The sequence below is a fragment of the Harmonia axyridis genome, chromosome 4, assembly GCF_914767665.1.
Source record: "Harmonia axyridis chromosome 4, icHarAxyr1.1, whole genome shotgun sequence".
NCBI classification, from domain to species: Eukaryota; Metazoa; Arthropoda; class Insecta; order Coleoptera; family Coccinellidae; genus Harmonia; species Harmonia axyridis.
In genome coordinates, this window is record NC_059504.1 from 2,308,441 (window position 1) to 2,327,473 (window position 19,033).

At 33.0% G+C, this 19,033-nt stretch overlaps 5 protein-coding genes and 1 long non-coding RNA gene across 7 annotated transcripts; 2 read left to right on the forward strand and 4 right to left on the reverse strand.

The window, feature by feature from the left end:
• Positions 1-590: 590 nt before the first annotated feature.
• On the reverse strand, positions 591-5,699 carry LOC123677741 (PHD finger protein 20). The gene is made up of 7 exons (XM_045614433.1): positions 4,636-5,699; positions 4,293-4,578; positions 4,122-4,187; positions 3,866-4,018; positions 3,572-3,807; positions 2,320-3,457; positions 591-1,126 (listed from the first exon to the last, which is right to left on the reverse strand). The coding sequence occupies exons 1-7, from the start codon at positions 5,471-5,473 to the stop codon at positions 682-684; spliced, it is 3,162 nt and encodes a 1,053-aa protein (XP_045470389.1). The 5' UTR covers positions 5,474-5,699; the 3' UTR covers positions 591-681.
• Positions 5,700-5,904: 205 nt separating this feature from the next.
• Positions 5,905-7,129, forward strand: LOC123677742 (60S acidic ribosomal protein P1). Its single transcript, XM_045614434.1, has 2 exons — positions 5,905-6,113; positions 6,827-7,129. The coding sequence occupies exons 1-2, from the start codon at positions 6,042-6,044 to the stop codon at positions 7,091-7,093; spliced, it is 339 nt and encodes a 112-aa protein (XP_045470390.1). The 5' UTR covers positions 5,905-6,041; the 3' UTR covers positions 7,094-7,129.
• A 1,019-nt stretch (positions 7,130-8,148) lies between these two features.
• Positions 8,149-8,726, reverse strand: LOC123677743 (28S ribosomal protein S14, mitochondrial). Its single transcript, XM_045614435.1, has 2 exons — positions 8,560-8,726; positions 8,149-8,504 (listed from the first exon to the last, which is right to left on the reverse strand). The coding sequence occupies exons 1-2, from the start codon at positions 8,623-8,625 to the stop codon at positions 8,181-8,183; spliced, it is 390 nt and encodes a 129-aa protein (XP_045470391.1). The 5' UTR covers positions 8,626-8,726; the 3' UTR covers positions 8,149-8,180.
• Positions 8,727-9,856: 1,130 nt separating this feature from the next.
• Positions 9,857-13,162, reverse strand: LOC123677747 (elongation factor 1-alpha 2). Of its 2 annotated transcripts, none has more exons than XM_045614441.1 (3): positions 13,028-13,162; positions 11,528-12,298; positions 9,857-10,836 (listed from the first exon to the last, which is right to left on the reverse strand). In XM_045614441.1, exons 2-3 carry the CDS (start codon positions 12,278-12,280, stop codon positions 10,204-10,206), a joined length of 1,386 nt encoding a protein of 461 aa, XP_045470397.1. In that variant the 5' UTR covers positions 12,281-12,298; positions 13,028-13,162; the 3' UTR covers positions 9,857-10,203. The 2 variants fall into 2 exon arrangements, with proteins under 2 accessions (XP_045470397.1, XP_045470396.1); XM_045614440.1 differs by lacking the exon at positions 13,028-13,162 and adding an exon at positions 12,756-12,891.
• A 112-nt stretch (positions 13,163-13,274) lies between these two features.
• Positions 13,275-13,746, forward strand: LOC123677748. The gene is made up of 2 exons (XR_006747133.1): positions 13,275-13,419; positions 13,479-13,746. It is a non-coding gene; the product is annotated as an uncharacterized LOC123677748 (long non-coding RNA).
• On the reverse strand, positions 13,394-18,862 carry LOC123677744 (GRIP and coiled-coil domain-containing protein 2-like). Its single transcript, XM_045614437.1, has 4 exons — positions 15,499-18,862; positions 15,237-15,417; positions 14,181-14,627; positions 13,394-13,648 (listed from the first exon to the last, which is right to left on the reverse strand). Exons 1-4 carry the CDS (start codon positions 18,693-18,695, stop codon positions 13,475-13,477), a joined length of 3,999 nt encoding a protein of 1,332 aa, XP_045470393.1. The 5' UTR covers positions 18,696-18,862; the 3' UTR covers positions 13,394-13,474.
• Positions 18,863-19,033: the final 171 nt, after the last annotated feature.

A 19,033-nucleotide genomic window follows, 5' to 3' on the forward strand; every position in this document is an offset into this window, starting at 1 on the left:
GTCTCATTCCTGGGAACTTATTACTTTTAAGAAAAGAATAAGGAGCTCTGTTCACATGAGACACTCATTTCAATTTTCAACAAAGATTGACCCCTTAAAAACTTTCCATTCATTTGGACACATCTGCATATCACTTTTTTAATTTGAAAATAAATTACGAAAATTATCATAAAAATCTAAAATAACATTTTCAAAATTATGCTTCATGAAAAGAGGTAATAAATAAATCATCAGGATTTTGAAGGGTAAAATAGAAACATAATTTTTCCCATGTAGAAACTACACAGCTGAGTTTTTGAATTACCCATTTTATTGATCTTTATAAGTATACACAAAATTTCAGTGAAATACTTAATCTCTCATGAAATTTCGCGAAAATATTAATTTCATTGAGTTGTAACTTATTATTGAGAAATCAAAATTTCATAAGGGTATAACTTGGGGAAATAATGGACGAATCTTACCAAATGAGATGATCAAGATATTCGTACTCTGAAAATTTCAAATCTCTTAAACATTACTCAAAATTCGAAAACTGCAGGCGTTTGAGAATAATAACCTGCTATTCTCCTGGACAAACAAAAAAAAAATATTTGAAAGAACAATCTTTAATCTATCAACAAAATTATACATATGTATTAAAAATAAATGTAATATACATATTATGTATCAACAAGAATATCAAATGCTTGTATTCTGACTAAGCTCCTCTAACTTATTCAAATCTCTCATCACCATCTGCAAAGTTTGTCTAGTACGAGGGTAATCATTATCTCTCTCCAATTGTGTTAAATTCTCTTCCAAACTGTCCAATTTCTTCTCAAAATCGTCCAAACGCTCAATTACAAGATTTTGAGAATGCAGAACATGATCTAGCAAATTCAATTTGCAATCAGCTGTTTCAATAGCTGCCTCCGGTTGTGGAATCATTGGTACTTGCGGCTGATTACTTTCGATCATATTTTTCAAATCTCTATTCAGCTGCTTCTCTTCCTCATTTTCTAATTTGTCAGCTGAATCTATCTCTTCTTTCATCAAATCATCTTGGGTCTCCTCCATTTTTTCTGGCAATGGTAATTTTTCCCATGGTTTTGACCACAAATATAGCTTGGGGTGATTCTTAGCCCTGCAATAAAAGAATAGTTATTTATAAAACAAGTGCAGAAGGCATTGATATTCTTCCACAAGTTCAAAATGAATAAACGAGCATACAAATGTTAGAATGAGCCTTCTGTACAAGTATTATACATTATTTTCTCTCTGTATCAGGATTTTCGTTCATGTTATCGATAATAAAACTAATTATTCAGGAATTTGGACCTTTAATATGGTTGCTAAATTATTTCAAATCTTCGCCAACGTTTCGGATACAATTTTGATCCTTTATCAAGGCTCGAATTTTCTTCAATCTAACATATAAAATTTTGGAAATTTTATCATTAATTTTAAAAAACTCAATAACATTACAGTGAAAAATTTTTTCTCTTTCTTTCTTATCACGTATTTCTAAAAGAAAGAGAAAAAATTTTTCACTATAATGGTATTGAGTTTTTTAAAATTAATGAATAATGAATTTCCAAAATTTTATATGTTAGATTGAAGAAAATTCGAGCCTTGATAAAGGATCAAAATTGTATCCGAAACGTTGGCGAAGATTTGAAATAATTTAACAACCACATTAAAGGTCCAAATTCCTGAATAATTCGTTTTATTATTATTTTCTCTAATCCACTGTATTCTTATTGAAATTAATGGAACATTTTCATAAATATGGTTTAGTGATTTTTACATTTAAAAATGTTGGTTGGTAGAATTTCTTTCTGTATCACAAATTTGACAGATAATAGAAGAGAGGAGAGTTGCGAGTACCAACATATAAAAATGAAATATAACCATGAAATCTGTGTGAAACTGAGATATTCTTCAAGATTTTGTTCTAAAAGGTATGGCAGAATGAAATGATTTGCCGCAGAATTATAGAAATATAATTGAAGAAATTAAACACGTAAAAATTGGAAAGTTTTTAAATCAAATCATCGAGCTGTTTTGAAATTACGTTTTTGAGTTTAACTTTCTTGATTGCTAGTTTTTTGAAATATATTTATACGAATTTTGAAAACTTTCCTATGTATGTGCTCAACAAATGTTATTTAATAATTTGAGAGTAGTTGAATATATGGTAAAATAGCCTTCCAACGGAGATTTATGTTAAAATTTTCAGAATAATAGAGGAAATGAAAGTATTTTGAGCGGTGTAAAAAAATTGTACCATAGATTAACTCGAGACTTAACCTTTCACGTTTCTGTTCCAACACTTACTCGGCAATCTTCTGCTTCACTTTGAGAGTATTCACGAACTCCTGCAGTTCCACCAGACCTCCGGATATATCATGCGACTTCTTCAACTTCTCGAACCGTTTTTGTAACAGCTCCTCATCCTTGCTGTGGTAGGAACCTACCGGTAGAACGCCCTGCTTCAGCCAGTCTTGGTCGTGGTAGAACTTCCTGGAACTCCTCTGCCTCAACGGGTGCTGGCATATGAAACATATGTATTTTTCCGGTACCTCGCTCTCTTTCTGGATGTTGTTGCAGTACGCATGCTGCCAACAGAGGCACAACTCGCACTGTATCATCAGACCGTCTTCTTCCGGAAACGTGCAGGTACAATTGATTATTTCTTCCTGTTTCATCCTCACTATCTTTATCATTTCTCCCCCCTCCATGATCACGTTGCTGGTCGCTGGAGGTTTTGGTGGTTCGACTTGAATCGGTAAGGGGGGCGTTGGTACTTCCTCCTTAAATTCTTTAGGTTTAGGAGCGTCGGATTGTTCGCTAGGAATCTTCTTCCGTTTTCCTCCCAACTTTGTTTTAATCTTTGGAGTTGCCTCGGGTTCTTCCTCGTTTTTAACTTCGGGTTTTCTCACGGGAAGCAACGTTTTGATGCCAGCTGGTGTTTTGGTGGTGGTAGTCAAAAGTTTCGTATCTTCCGTTTTCGGTACACCTTCAGATTTGCTCAACAAGTCTTTCAATTTTATATCGGGGTACATATTGAGAGGTAGGCCGGGGGGTAATGGCTCGCCTTCGTTTTTCAAATCGTACGGTTTAGAGTTCAGAAGTTTTATAATTTCGGAATCTTTGTTTTTCGGAGGGGCTTGAGCTGCCGGAGGAATTGCTTCGGGTCTCTCCACCGAAGGGGAATTCGGCTGGTTAATTTTGGGGACCGCATGTTTGAATCTTGCCGACTTTGATGGAATTGGGGACTTATCGAGGGAATCTCCCACTGTTCTGGCGTAAGCTAAATCGGCAACATTAGGGGTGGTATCTAAAAATTTGCTGTACTCTGGATGATAATGTTTGACATGCATCTGAGCCAAATTTTCTTTTCGGAATGTTTTGTCACATCCTTCAATGGGGCACTTGTAAGCATCATCCACTAGGGGGATTTTCAAAAGATTAACTGAAAATAAATTCATGCGTAAATGAACGATACATTCTAAATGACGATAATGACTCCACAAAAAATGTATTATTTTAGTATGAAGTCATGAAATTATAAATTCAAAATGATTACCATCTTCCTCTTGGGATAGTTCTGGTTCTGGTATCGGTTCAATTTCTGGTGGCTTAACGGTAACTTTCTTCACTTCTGTATTTTTTTTCGATTCGAGAACTTGCCCAGCAGGTTTTTTTTGTCGTCTTTGCGGGCAGATTCTGAAGTCGAAGTATTTTTCGTCGTATGGCATCAACTTGGTAGCTTCAAGGTGATTCTTAATGTCAGTTTTCGATCTCAATTTCTTGCCGTCGGGACTTGAAAAAAAAAACAAATCGTAAATACCTATACCTTATATTGATGGTGAATAATTACCTTACTATAATAGTGTCCCATTTACCAGATCGTTTAAACAAATGTTTAGCCCAACCTTCGGGTAAACGGGGATCAGGAACTATCACTGACTTCTTTGTCCCATCTTGAAACTCCAATTGAGACTCTACTCCTACAGGATGCCCCTCTACCCATCTGAAAAATTAGCTTTGTACTTTGGGAAAAACTAGTAAATATTCAGATATTCAAAGTAACTAATGGAGAATTCGAAGTTGGAAATACATATTTTTCAATTTACCTTGGGAACCATTTTGCATCCTCGTCCAAAGACTCTTCCTTCACTCTTTCTAATTGAGCCTGTTCACTGATACAAAAAAAAATCAGTATATATTATATAAAAAAGACTTAATCAAAAAAAAACCTGACAAGTATGTATATAACAATTAACATCAAAGTCAAAATAACTCACTTCTCCCAATTTCCAACGTCATCCACATTTTTTGGAATAGATTCTGCAACTTGAATATTAGTTGCCTTAACTTTGGGAGAACTAGGACTATTTTCAGTTCTTTGCCTTTTTCCAATCCCAAAAAGTTCGGCAACATTGATTTTACGCTTTTTATCCCTTCTTTCTTGTTTTGTACTTTGTATGGGATCGAAAAGAGGTGAAGACTGAAAATGTTGGGTAATTTTGAGCATACGATTCCATTTCAAACATTTCACATAACCATCATTGAATATTACTTCGTAGTTATCTGAAAATATACTGAAATTTAATACAAAATTATTTAGAATATTAAATCTTAACAAACCATCTTCCATTACTTTAGTTACAGTGGCTGTTAACTTCTTTTTATCACTCCAAAATGCAAGGCAACGTTCACCAACATCATATTTCACAATGTTTTTTTCTTTTATTGAATCTTTCACCATATCTTCTGTAGAACTGATTTTGTCAGTAAGATTTTCCAATGAAGATGAATTGCCCTCTGATGTTTGGGAATTGAAAGGTTTCAATCTGGGACTATCCATACACACCCATTCATCATATTCATTACCATTATTTTCAAAACTACCATTAGTTTCAAAATGAATCAAAACTTCATTTTCTTCTTCATCAACTTCCTTAATTTTAGCAGGACGCCACTTGTTATTGAAATCAAGAGCATTAATACGATTATCAATGGAAAAATCAATGTGATCGATACTAGAAGCTCCTTCTTTGATTTCATTTTGTAAAATTGATTCAAGATTGACACTATTAGTAGAAGTTGTTGACACAGTTTCAGGTTTCTCAACAACTAATTTCTCAATTTCTGACAGTGTATTAGAAGCAGTTTGAGCCTTGATTTGTTGCTTCTCTGATTTGATAGCCTCTAATTTCGACTTATCCCAAGGAAAAACACTGGGGAATACTGCTTGTTTCAGCATATATTTCTTGCCTTTGAAATTACAGAAGTCTGCCCTCAGAAAATGTCTTGAACAGACGTAAATAACTTTAATTGTTTTCTTTTCATCAGGAATTCGACAAAGTTCAAGCCATTTACTACGAACATCTGGCTGCATGGGAACTTTATGAAAAGTAACTCCTATATCTTCTACTCTATTAGAATCAGATAAACATCCTTGTACTGAACACTTACGTCCCATTTTGTTTTGTTATATTATATTTACGGCACTTATAATTGTTTTGTACTGATTGTCATTTCTTAACAGAACTGGTACTGAATATATAGTCTATTGTTTCTTCTTGAATCGAGGCAGCTTATTTATCATTATAAATTATTATTATGAAATATTTATTAGCATAATAGATAATTTCAATTAATTAAAAAACTACAGGGATAAGGTTATTTATGTTTGGATTGAGTACCATAGAAATTTAAGTAAAAATTATATACGTTCCATTTATTATTTTTTGATCTAATCTCATTGGAAATTTTAATAATATTTAGGTTTTTCCTGGTTTATCTTTCTTCTCAATAAAATGAAAATTTTTATGTTGTGTATTGTTACTAGATCATTTTTTAAGTTCATCAAAATAAAAAAAACTTAAGTTTGATGGTTCGTTCATTGACAAGCAAAACTATGGTTGGCAAAGCTTAACCTAAGCTCGTTCTTTCCTTCTAATTCCATTTTAGTGCTTGTTCTACATCTGTAGCTAAGGTCTTAAGACAACTTGCCCTAATACTAGTATTTTTATATTTAAAATACCAAAATGTCGAACCAAGCTGAATTAGCCTGTGTCTACGCTGCCCTCATCTTGGCTGATGATGATATCGCCATTACTGTAAGTTTTTTATTCATTTACCTTAGCAGTAATTATTTAGGTTAATTTTATCACATGTTATTTTATGCATCTTTTGATACTATAATCCTTAAAATTGTTTCCAATCACTCTTTCTCAATTGCCATATCATATTTTCTTTGTAATGGAATTTTAATGCGATTTTTTCAAGCATGATATTTCTGTTGACTCAGGCTCAATTTCATCTCATGAAAATTGTGCCGAAAACTTGTATTTTTCAACTTTAAAATCCGATATTTTTCAAAATAAATGTCCAATATTTAAATAAAGAATTAGTAGTCATTCAATTTATATCTGATTCTGATTATTTGCTTGGGTAAGATTCGGTTGTCTTGCATATTCGATCTTTTGAACAGATATATTCAATTATATATTGTTTGAATAATTGAAAACTGCACCTTTTTTCTATTGATTAATTGAAGATTGCTCATCTGTAAGGTACTGGTTCAAAGAACCAAGGCCCAAAGAATTAATTTTTCAATCAATTCAATAACAATCTTCACTCTATTTCAACTCAATTCTTTGTTGTTCTCTCTTATAATTATTTACTAGGTAAACTTGATAACTCTAGATTTGATTCACTTTCATTGTCTCCAACAAAACAATTTTTGTATATCATTTCAGACGATTTTACTTCTACTCTGTTGAAGATTTGTGAATTCTGTAATGCAATAATTAAATATCTGAATTTTCAGGGGGAGAAGATCCAAACCATCCTTAAGGCTGCCAATGTTGAGGTAGAACCTTACTGGCCTGGACTTTTCGCTAAGGCTTTGGAAGGTGTATCCATCAAAGATTTGGTAACAAGATTGGGATCTGGTGTAGGTACTGCCCCTGCTGGTGGAGCAGCTGCTGCAGCTCCTGCTGCTGCCGCTGAAGCAGCCCCAGCTAAAGAAGAGAAAAAGAAGGAAGAAGAACCTGAAGAATCTGATGATGATATGGGTCTTGGTCTCTTCGACTAAAATATTTTTAATTTTTAATAAAAAACATTAAAAGTTTTTTCTCTTTTCATTACACCCTTAAATTACTGAAGGCTTTTGTGGCCAATTACTATGGAAATAATAAGTTCCTTTCAAGTGATAAATTTATTATTTCTGAATTGATAAGTGAAGATATTGCAATACTTAATGCCTAGAGCAGTTTTGTCGGGAGAGCTACAAAAAACATCCTCTGAGAAATGTTTATTTATTTACTCTTCAAGATTTTCAAAATTCTCTCTCGAAAACGAAAATTTTAATTTTCTTTAATATTTACACGGCTGCAAAAAAATCTGACCCTTTTAAGTGTTGATAGTTAATTATCACTTTTAAGACTTTTATTGCAGTACGAGCACATCTATGTCAGAGGTTTATCGTTTTCCTTTTCGGTGTCCCCGAAACAGTTTACTGCAGTTATCAAAGAAATGACCTGAGATATTTGTATCGAAAAATTGTCTATGCTATGTTTAACAATTTTTTTGTTAAAACATAAGTTTTGAATTGACTATACAGGGTACTCCTGAATTGTAGGTACAAATGAAAATGACAGACCAAGTTTTTTTCTCAAAGTATTCACAAGATATTCAACTTAAATTTGGCATAGACGTTCCAATTTGAAGTTTTCATCATGTGATATGCTTATTTTCAATGCAAATCTACATGGTGATATTTTTTCTGGTGAACTACTGGCAGTTTAGAAAATTGTAAATTGTTCTTGTCAAACAGTTCTTCGGTTATCCTCAGGAAAATTCAAATTATTTTAAGATGCAGTAAGATGTGATGAATAAAATTAATTATAAGTTTTGGTACTTATTTACCCTATCTGTAGAGAAAATGAATAAAGATTCAATGAACTGTTATAAGCATCACAAAAAGTAGGACTACAAGAAACACCCTGTATCTCAAAAATTAATTGTCATCAAAAAATCTTTTTTCAAGAACCTTCCCAAGATAATAAAAGATCTACGCCCTTGCTTGGATTGTATACACTTAACAATCTTTTTTTTACATTACGGGTAAATAAATAATATTGCATTCAATAAATATAATATTCTATTAGCTTATTTTTGAACTACCACATTGCCCTTTGAATACCAGATAACTTATTATAATCTGCTAAATGACGAAAAACAATTCTACTCAATCTCCATCTCATCACATTGCCTCTAGGTCTAGATGTTACAACACATCTATTTGTCAAATGTAGTAGAGCTGAGTCTCTTGGAAATGCCTGTATTTCAGCATCGGCTAACTCTCTTATTTCTGGAGGCAGTATATTATTTTTTCTTAAAGCATTCACTCGTAGCCTCATAGGAGCATATTCAGTAACCGTCTTTCTCCTTTTAACATCTCTTATCATCCATCTATTAACCCATTTGTTTCTTACTTGTTGAAACTGCAATTTTGATAGATTTTTAGTTAAAAAAATTGTTGTACTTTAGAGAACTTACTATAGGGTTTGCATTTGTATTGAATATTTTAGTACAGTTGGTGGCTATAGAAGTGTAAATATTCATTTCTCTTCGATTTTAGAAGATTTTAGTAAATTTGATTAGAAATTTTATGGCTTTGAAAAGTTGGGTTAGGTTATAGAGGAACATTCGACATTTATTTTCATATTTTTTCTTATGCAAGTATTCATCGATTTAGAGTAGACAATAATTAATTGGGAAATTTCCTGACCTGGAAAGAGAAATACCCTAATGACTATTATAGTGTTATCAAAAGGCATTGCGTATATTGCTAATAATCTGAAGTGATTCATCATTACTCATTAATGTGGAAGCTACCGATATAATTATAATTTCACCCGATTCATCCAGGAGATTATTTTAAGGAATATATTTCCATCCAATTGTGCGAATAAATTAGTCATTGAAGAAATAGTAATGAAACATGTCTATTAGTTTTGGAAATTAGTATGTACAGACAGACGAACATAAAGAATGTAGTTTCTCACTGTTTCACTTTTTTTATTGACCACACTAGTTTTTTTTATGAATTAATGAAATGTTCAGAAATATCGCTTTATTATACAGAGTGTTCCTTAACTGGAGGTACAAAGGAAAATGAGAGATTCATCGGGTAATTTTAAGAAAAAAAGTACTATAAACATGTGCCCGCAAACGTTTTGTCTTGGAGATACAGGTTGATTTTTGTTCTACTTTCTTGTGATGATTATACCAGTTGATCGAATCTTTATTTTCGCTGTAGATAAGGTGAATAAGTACCAGAACTTATAATTAATTAATTCATTACTGAATCTTTATAATAATTATTTTTTTCCAGAAGATCACTAGAGAATTGTTCATTTTTTATGAAATGGGTAGCAGATACGACAAAACTACAAGAAATCAAAAGGTTTAGTACTGGACCAGATCTTCTTTTCACATTTTTCTTGCTTCACCAAAAAAAAGTAAGAAGAAACGGGCACTGTACCAGAAAAAATGTCAGCCTGTAGATATGCATTCAAAATTAGCATATCACATGATGAAAACTTTGAATTGGAATATCTATGCCAAATTGTGCTAGAGAAAAAAAAAATCAAACTTAATCTGCATCTCGAAAACAAAGCGTTTGCGGTCCCTTATTTATAGGACTTTTTTTCTTAAAATGATTAGAAGAATCTGTCATTTCCGTTTGTACCTTCAATTTAGTAACACCCTGTAGATATAGTCAAAACAAAACTGATCTCTTCACAAATAAATTGCAATTTGAATGAAAGGAAAGGAATAAAATCAATCCAGGACTTCTTTATCGTTTACTCAAGAAGTCATAATACATAGCAACTAGATTCAAGTCTATCATCATCAAAGTGAATAACAAAAATTCAAACAACTTAACCTACTAGAATGCCTCTTCTTCAATCCTCGAAAACAGGAAAAAGGAAACAACACAGCAATAATAAATAATAAAAACGGATATAATAAAATTTAACTTGGAACAATAGACAATAACAATGCGTTTTTCCTCCTGAACTCCTTCCGATGAAAGTAATCCTGTTGAAGCCATCTAGAAAACGGCAAATAATAACGATCGATGAAGACGTTCTTGGGGCCTTTATTGGTGCCGACAATAGACGCGGCTATGCCTAGTTATTTCTTTTTCTGCGCCTTCTCGGCGGCTTTTGTAACCTTGCCCGCCGTGTCCTTGAAATTGACCGATTTGATCACGCCCACCGCAACGGTCTGCCTCATGTCCCGCACGGCGAAACGCCCAAGGGGCGGGAACTCCTGGAAGGATTCGACGCACATCGGCTTGGACGGGACCAAGTTGATGATTGCGGCGTCGCCAGATTTGACAGCCTTCGGGTTAACCTCTGTTGTCTTGCCGGTACGGCGGTCACATTTCTCTTTGATCTCGGCGAATTTGCAGGCAATGTGGGCGGTGTGGCAATCTAAAACGGGCGTGTAACCGTTGGCAATCTCGCCCGGGTGGTTCAGCACGATAACCTGGGCGGTAAAGTCGGCAGCCCCTCTGGGTGGGCTGTTTTTGGAATCGCCAGCCACGTAGCCTCTGCGTAACTCTTTGACGGATACGTTTTTCACGTTGAAGCCAACGTTGTCGCCTGGTACGGCCTCTTGCAGGGCCTCGTGATGCATCTCGACTGATTTTACCTCAGTAGTCAGTCCTACGGGGGCGAAAGTCACTACCATGCCCGGTTTTAGGATTCCGGTTTCTACTCTTCCTACTGGTACAGTTCCGATGCCGCCGATTTTGTAGACGTCCTGAAAGTTTGGTTGAATTAGTTATGACCATCTTTGGGTCAAAGTTATTTGAAGATGTTCAAAATAAAAGGAAAGTATCTCAGGAAACGTTCCATCAAGATATAACATTAAAAAAATGAGAAAAACAGGTTGGCATTTCTTTAGACCCTTTGTAACAATTTTTTTTCCATCTGTCTACATAGCTGAACTTGAAGACAACTCATTTTTCATTAGCCACAAAATTTCAGTGAAACCTGTGATATTGAAATTTCACAAATTTTATTTTAAGCTCCCAATAATGATAAGATCCTAACGAAATTTTTGATAAATTTTCATCTGACTAACTTAACCGAGATATTTGAAACCTGACAATTTAAAATCTTTATCACATTTGGTTCAACAATTATCATGTACATGACAGCTGGCCGGATAGAAATGATTTTGATCTAGAATTTTGAAATATTGAAACTCAAAATCTTCCAACTTATCAAAAATATAAAATGATATTAAGAAAAAATTTTTTGGTCTTCAATATATGTTGAATGTTCAAAAAGAGTCTCATCAACTTCCATAAAATCATATAACGATAAAGATTGCAATCAACTTCTGTTTCTATGTTACAATGTAAATGAAAACAATTATCAGAAACAAATACCATCCAAATAATAAAAAACTTTAAGTTACTAATCGAAGAAATCTCTATTAATTTTACCTGTAATGGAAGACGAAGTGCCTTTTCTGTTGGACGGGAAGGTGGTAAGATAGCATCCAGAGCTTCAATCAAAGTCTTTCCTTCTGCTTTGCCCTCTTTCCTCTCAATAGACCACCCCTTGAACCATGGCATCTTGTCGGAGGGTTCCAACATGTTATCTCCGTTCCAGCCTGAAATCGGTACAAAAGCAACTGCAGCCGGGTTGTAACCAATCTTTTTAATGTAAGATGACACTTCCTTCTTGATTTCTTCAAATCTGCCTTCTGAATAAGGGGGTTCGGTGGAATCCATTTTATTGACACCAACGATGAGTTGTTTGACACCTAGAGTGAAAGCAAGTAATGCGTGCTCCCTTGTTTGGCCATTTTTCGAAATTCCAGCTTCGAATTCACCGGTTCCAGCAGCTACAATGAGAACAGCACAATCTGCCTGCGAAGTTCCAGTTATCATGTTCTTGATGAAGTCTCTGTGGCCAGGGGCGTCAATAATAGTAACATAGTATTTGGCAGTCTCGAATTTCCATAGGGCAATGTCGATAGTGATACCTCGTTCACGTTCAGCCTTCAACTTGTCCAAAACCCAGGCATATTTGAATGAACCTTTACCCATCTCTTGGGCCTCTTTTTCGAACTTTTCGATGGTACGCTTGTCTATACCACCACATTTGTAAATCAAGTGACCTGTTGATGTTGACTTTCCAGAATCTACATGTCCTATGACAACAATGTTGATATGAACCTTCTCTTTACCCATATTTAACTTTCAAAAAACCTGGAAATATAACAAAATACCATGTATTGTCATTAGCATTAGAAAATGAATCTATTGAGATCCTCCTCAACGTGAACATATTCTGGAAATATTGATTTTTCCAATGAGTGCTCATAAGGTACGCAAAGGCAATAAATTCCAGAAGACGGTTTTTTATCAAGACGTGCATAATTCAATTTGACATATGCCGCCATATTGTGATGCAATATCAAATATTTTTAAAGATTTCCGGTAAGATAAGATTATTGATAAAATTCCAAATTATGACCAGTATGATTTCATAATTTGCGAAATATAAGATGTAAACTATTGTCGCATTAACTGCAGTGATTCTTCACCCTTGACTTGTAAATAAAACAAATATGTATGTGCATTTCAGTTAATTCACAAAAAATACCGGGTTTTGAATTACAAACCACGAAAAAAAATAATATATGAAATAGATTAATAGACATACCTCAAAATCACTCAAAAATTAAGTAAAATACGAATTTTGACTGATCCTGTCAAGGTTTTCGCGAAAATTTCAAGAAATAAGCTCTCAATCGAAAAATCTACTGTAATACTTTGAAACAAGTTGAAATGTACCAGCAGCCAACTTAACTATTAAACGATTCACCATAGAAATGCTAAATTACGAATCAAACGAATATACAGAAGAATTTGAAAGAGTGAAAAACATTGATGAACGTCAAATTTCTAATAAAAAATATCAATATTTTTACTCACCTCCCGACTTTATGCAACGGCCAAGAATGGGGAAAGCGAAATGCTCCTCCGTATGCGGCAGTCTGGCGGAAATCGAAGGGGAAGTAATGGGGGGGATAATAAAAAGTATTGATTAATTCCGGTGGTTCACCAAATTGCAACATATTAGGAAAGATACTAGATTAATAAAATTTTTTTCATATGAAACTGCGGCAAAGATTAAGGAAATCGCAATTAATTACGCACAATAGAATTGGCTCCTTCTATTTGCCATTTTAAACCGCGAAATAGGGGAAATAGGAGAATGAAGGGACGTCCAATAAGAAGATGGGCCTAAAATCAGCGCAGGTGACGTTAAAAGATGTTCGTCTGGCGCGGGAAATGCAATTTCTAGTGCATTGAAGATTTATTATGTATGTACATTTAAATAACAATATTTATTTACAATAATTAATATCTATATTATTTTCAGGATTTATTGGAGGAAGACCATACTGGTAAATAAGATGACCAAGCTCTGAGACCCGGATCGCCTTTTGCAACCATATCAAGCTTTTTGGCTTCTTCTGGACTCAATTTTAGAATTGTGTTCAGCACTGGGACTAATCTACTCCTTTCATCTCCATTGTGCAGAGTCACAAACTTGAAATTGAAAAATAAATTTCAGAAGTTGGATTTGCTTCTCCGATAATATCAATAATAAAATGATATAACTTATTTATTAAATGGTGCCCTTTTCATTAATCTTTTACTTTTATCATGCCTACATCTTGCCTATAAAATTCACTTAACCTGAAAAGTCTTTCATCTGAACAATTTTTGTTTCATGTCTGTCTGTGTGTCCCTTAATCCTTCTAACAGCCCTAATTTCTACAATTCTAATTCGTTTTCAATGAAATTTGGTATGGACATTCAGTTTGGGCTGTAGATCCTCCCAAACGCGCATCCATTGGATGCATGGCATGCACAAACGTGAAATTCCTGGAATTCCGATATATTGTTCTACCGGTAGAATTTTGATAAAATTTAGTATGGTCATTCAGAATGTGTCTTAAGAGAGCCCATATGAATTTAAATCTTTCGAATATACAGTACGTGTTGCAGAAATTACAACTACAAGTGGAAGCATAATATTTTTTTAATACAATAATAAATTAGTTGAAAATGCACTCACTTTGAAAACGACGTTTTTCAAATACTCCAAATTTTCTGCGTGCTTTTCCCTTTCAACGGCCCTTTGTTGTCTTCTGATCTCCTCCTTCAGCACCTTATTCATTTGTATATGTTTGGCCAAGTCCTGTTCAGTATCGGCCAACAGTTCGGTAAGATGGTTTAATTTGGACTCCTGCTGATTGATCTGCTTCTTTAGAATGTTTACCTTGTGCTCATCCTCTTCACTCAACAGTTTCTCCAAGGGCACAGGTAGATTATTAATACTTTCTGTACTCTCAGAACCTTCACCCTCTTCTCTTGTCAAGCCAGGTAGAGAAGGCAGTGGTATTTCGGCAGGGGATTGTGACTTTTCTATTTTACTTTGGAGCTCTATTATTTCCCTATTGTGTCTCACTTCTTGATCTGACAACTGTTGTCTGTAGCACTGGCCCAAGGTTTCTGCATGGACCTGGAACGCGTGGTTTTCTTCATTTAACAATAATTCATGTTTTTTTTCAATTATTTTATGTATGTATTGAAACTGATAGTTATCTTTATTAATTAAATTATTCTCTGTGTACCATATTTATTACTCAACATTGGCGAACCTATTTAAGTTGCCATTTTTGCAAATTTTACACTAGTTATACTTTAATTTTTTTTTCAAGTGTATTTTGACTCATGTATTCAGACAATAATCATAAAAGCATCAAAACAAGAAGTCAAATTACAAAAAGCATTACTCACAACTGTTATACACACCATCCTCTCTATATGAACTATTCAAGTTCAACAGATAAAAATTGTGTTGGTCAACCTGATATTTTGACATTTTAGAGGAAAAGTTTGACGTTTGATTCAGAAGTCAAAAATAGGCCTGAAGGCTCAGAAATAGGCACCTAGGATTAGTGAAATTCTTTATGAAAAAATCCTTCAAATCAATAGAAAATGATACTGGCAGCTATTCAGTACTTTCAACAAAGGAACAACAAACTTGAGGTGTTGTGGCCAATTACTTAATATTTGTAGACTAAACACAAATTAATATTTGAAATAAGTAAAAATTAATGAGGGTTACCTTCAAAGATCTCATGGTGTCTTTGTGTTCAAGTATTGCTTCGTCGTATTTAGACTGTAGTTTTTCTAATTGGTCGTTGATGTCCTTAAAATCATTAGAAACTTTTTCATTATCCTGTTTTAAAGAAGCATGTTCCAATTTCAGGGTTTCATTCAAACTTTCCAAGGCTGTATTAGAATTCCTGAAAAATGAACCATAAAATAGATGTCAGAACTATAATTCTGTTTCATATGAAAATTGAAAATTACTAGATTATGCTCACTTTAATTCATTGATTTCCGAGTGGAGAACTTCTATCTGAGACAATAAGCTACACACATTTCCGTTCAATTTCTCCTCGAGACCAATATCCCTATTTTGGTTCTGTCTTAGAACACTCTGAGCACGGATTTTATAATTTTCGAATTCTGTATTTATTGTTAAAAGCTCCTCTTCTCTGAGTAACAGCTTTTGTTGCAGTTCTCTAGTGCTCTGTTGTAAATTCAGACTTTGTACATACAGATTTTCCTTCTCTTCCTTTAACAAGTTGATTATTTTCTGACGTTCAGCAATATCATTTGAAAGGGTAGAAGAAAGCTCTTCATTCTGGGTTCTGATACTTTCGAGTTGTTGATAAAGATCAACAATAATTTCTTCTTTATTCTGTAGAATACTTTCTACCTCATATAATTTTTTCATAAAAGCATTTTTCTCAATAGTTATTGTTTCTAGACTTGTCTCATAAGAATCCACCTTTTCTTGTAAATTATTTTTTTGTTCAACAAGAGTGGAGTTTACAATTTTTTGACCATCAATTTGCTCCTTCATACTAGCAATTTGTTCATTCTTTTTCTCTAGTTTCAAAGAAAGATCTTTGACACTTTTTTCATAATCTTGCATTTCAAGATTGAGGACTGTATGTTTTTTACTCTCATTTGTGAAATGTTGTAAAGAATTCTTGGTTTTTTTATGGTTCTCTATTTCTGTTTTGAGTGTTTGGTCTTTAGTTTCTAAATCTGATTTCAAGGAAGATATTTTGGTTTCACATTCCTTCAGTGCTATTTCCTTTGCTTCCAATTCTTTTCGTAAGGCTTGAACTTTTAGTGCAATCTGTTTTTTCCATGTTTCAGTAGAAGTTTTTCCTTCTTGAAAAGATTTTATCTCTTCTAGCATTTCGGATATTCTTAAATCTCTTTTTTTTATAACTTCCTCATTAGCTGCTACTCTTTTCGAACTTTCTTGGTATTTTTTTTTTAATTCATCCATTTCATCATTTATATGATCATACTGGGATTGAAGGATTTTTAGATTTTCATATGCATTATTTAACTTTTGCTGCAATTCCATTTTTTCAGATTTCTCAGTATTCACTTCCGTTATTTGTTCTCGCAGTTTGGCCTTCAATTTAATAGCTAAATTCTTCAATTTCCCATATTTCTCTTCCCAAGAACCTTCTAAATCCTTCAACCTTTCTATTTCTTCTGCTCTTGATATTGTTGATGTTGACATGATATCTATTTCTGCATTCTCACAATTGGAATTCACTTTTTCTTTCAAAATTTCAATTTCATTCTTCAAATTATTAATCGTCTGCTCATAAACAGAAATTCTTGCATTTAGATCTTTGATTATTTCTTCTTTTTCAGTTATATTATTGACATTTGAATTGGCTTGTGTTTCATAAATTTTCAATTTTTTCTTAATTTCTTTGCAATGAGCTTCTAGTTTAGACAAATTCTCGCCTCTTTCTTTCATTTCTTGGTTCATTTCATTCATCTCGGCCAAAAGTTGTGAATTTTCAGATTTCAATAAGGCAATTTGTTCTTCCATTTCCGGGTCAGTTCTAAATTGGTTATCTGTTTGTATGTCCGCATTAACTAATACTCTACTTCTGATCTGTTCTTCCTTTCGTTCATAATCCTCTATTCTCTCATTCAATTTTGTTATGGTATTTGATAAGGTATCTATTTCTCTCACCAATTTCAACATTTCTTCACCTGATTTTTCTGCCAATTGTTTCTCTGTTGCCAAAGATTTATCTAATTCACTCATGAGATCCTTATTTTTCTGATCCAAGTCCGCAATAGTTGCTTCTTGATTGCTTAATAATTGATTCAATTTTGTAATTTCATCATTCAAGTTACTTTTTTCTTTATTACATTCCTCAATGTTTTTCTGGTATATTTCTAATTTTCCATCCAATTCTACTATTTTCTTACTATTTATAGACATATTTTCTAGGGAATGTTCTCTCTCCTCAATCATATTTTTATAAAGTTCTTCTTTTTCAACCACCAATTGGTTTACTTGCATTTCAAAATCAGTTAATTCTTTTTTGAGTTTTTCTGATTTCAAACTATTTTCTGCAATTAATTGCTCAATTTCATGTTTTAAATTCATGTTTTCAGTCTGAATGTCACCGAGGGCACTTTGTTCCTCTAACTTTTTATTAATTGCTGTAATTTCATCCATCAATGTTTTGTTTTTCATTTCTAAAGTTTTTATTTCTTCCAATTCCTTGGTTTTTTCATCATCAGTTTTATGATCCTCAAGTTGTTTAATGAATTGTTCATTTAAATCTTTCAAATGAGCATTATCCTTCTTTATATTGTCATTTTCAATTTCAAGGTGGTTGAGAAGTTTTAATAAATTGTTAGAAGCTATATGTAATTTATCTTTCCAGTCTCTTACTTGGTCCACATAAGTTTTGAACTGATTTAAGATTTGTTCTTTATCATTTTTCAACTCCTTTATGTTTATTGCTAATTTTATGATTTTAGAATGATAATTCCTTAGTTTTTCTTTGAATTTATTATTCAGATCCTGTAAATCAGAATCTACTTTATTTTCTTTATCTTTACAATTTTCCTTTTCACTTTTGATTTTCTTTATTTCCTCTAAACTGATGCTTAACATTTTTTCTAATTCCTGAATTTTTTCTTGATCCTTTGAAGTAGTAGAATTATTAAGAAGCATATTGTTTTCTTCCAATTGCAAAAGTTTTTTTTGTTGGTCAAGCCCAATTTGGTTCAGCTGTTGAATTTGTTTTTCCAGAGATTCTAAATGGCTCATCAATTGTTCGTTGTCATCGGACAATCTTGTTATTTGTCTCTTCAAGGCAATATTTTCATTATCTAAATTATTTAAATCGATTTCTGATCGTTTCTTTTCTTCCTTATATTGATTCAAGCTGGTGATATAAGCGTCGTTCTTCAACTTCAAATCGTCTATATTAGAGACAAGATTTAGTTTTTGTTGAGTTAAGTCTTGAATTACTTCATCATATGCAGGGTTAATTTCTTTTTTGTTAACTTCTATCTCTAGCTTTGACTTCAAGTCTTTTATTTCTTTCTGCAAAATACATTTGCTCTGTTTAGCTTTCTGTATGATCGAAAAAAGTGTTTTACATTTGTTGACCAACTCATCTTTGCTCAAATCTTCAAAGTTAATTTTTTTATCAGTGGTTTTGTTGTTTTCCATTATTCATTCGTTTTATCATCTAAAGAATAAGATATATTGCTATGACATAAATTAATTTGATTAAAACTAGAATTAGCTAGTCTGATTTTTGGAAATTGGGAAATATTTTTTGATACGTTTACTTTAAAATTAATTGACACGGACGTGGCTGTCAAACAATGGTTAGACTACTGTCACATATTTTTCACTGAAATGTAGTTTTTCTGAAAAAACAATTCTGAACAACTTTTTGGATTACTTTATGGTTTTATCTCGAAGGAATAATAATATTTCTTATTCCTAATGATATCCCTGTAATATGATAATCAACCAATATACAATACGCCATATGTTGATTA

What these genes read in the sequence shown, in the direction of transcription:
- LOC123677741 (XM_045614433.1), bottom strand. Translation starts at nt 5,473, where the DNA reads ATGGGACGTAAGTGTTCAGTACAAGGATGTTTATCTGATTCTAATAGA. An exon ending in TGGGACACTATTATAGTAAG is followed by an intron (nt 3,808 to 3,865) that starts GTAATTATTCAC and finishes TTTTTTTTCAAG; the next exon opens with TCCCGACGGCAAGAAATTGA. An exon ending in GTGAAGCAGAAGATTGCCGA is followed by an intron (nt 1,127 to 2,319) that starts GTAAGTGTTGGA and finishes CTTTTATTGCAG; the next exon opens with GGCTAAGAATCACCCCAAGC.
- LOC123677742 (XM_045614434.1), top strand. Translation starts at nt 6,042, where the DNA reads ATGTCGAACCAAGCTGAATTAGCCTGTGTCTACGCTGCCCTCATCTTG. An exon ending in ATGATGATATCGCCATTACT is followed by an intron (nt 6,114 to 6,826) that starts GTAAGTTTTTTA and finishes CTGAATTTTCAG; the next exon opens with GGGGAGAAGATCCAAACCAT.
- LOC123677743 (XM_045614435.1), bottom strand. Translation starts at nt 8,625, where the DNA reads ATGAATATTTACACTTCTATAGCCACCAACTGTACTAAAATATTCAAT. An exon ending in ATACAAATGCAAACCCTATA is followed by an intron (nt 8,505 to 8,559) that starts GTAAGTTCTCTA and finishes TCAAAATTGCAG; the next exon opens with TTTCAACAAGTAAGAAACAA.
- LOC123677747 (XM_045614441.1), bottom strand. Translation starts at nt 12,280, where the DNA reads ATGGGTAAAGAGAAGGTTCATATCAACATTGTTGTCATAGGACATGTA. An exon ending in CACTTCGTCTTCCATTACAG is followed by an intron (nt 10,837 to 11,527) that starts GTAAAATTAATA and finishes CCAAACTTTCAG; the next exon opens with GACGTCTACAAAATCGGCGG.
- LOC123677744 (XM_045614437.1), bottom strand. Translation starts at nt 18,695, where the DNA reads ATGGAAAACAACAAAACCACTGATAAAAAAATTAACTTTGAAGATTTG. An exon ending in TCGGAAATCAATGAATTAAA is followed by an intron (nt 15,418 to 15,498) that starts GTGAGCATAATC and finishes TTCATTTTTCAG; the next exon opens with GAATTCTAATACAGCCTTGG. An exon ending in ACACCATGAGATCTTTGAAG is followed by an intron (nt 14,628 to 15,236) that starts GTAACCCTCATT and finishes CACGCGTTCCAG; the next exon opens with GTCCATGCAGAAACCTTGGG.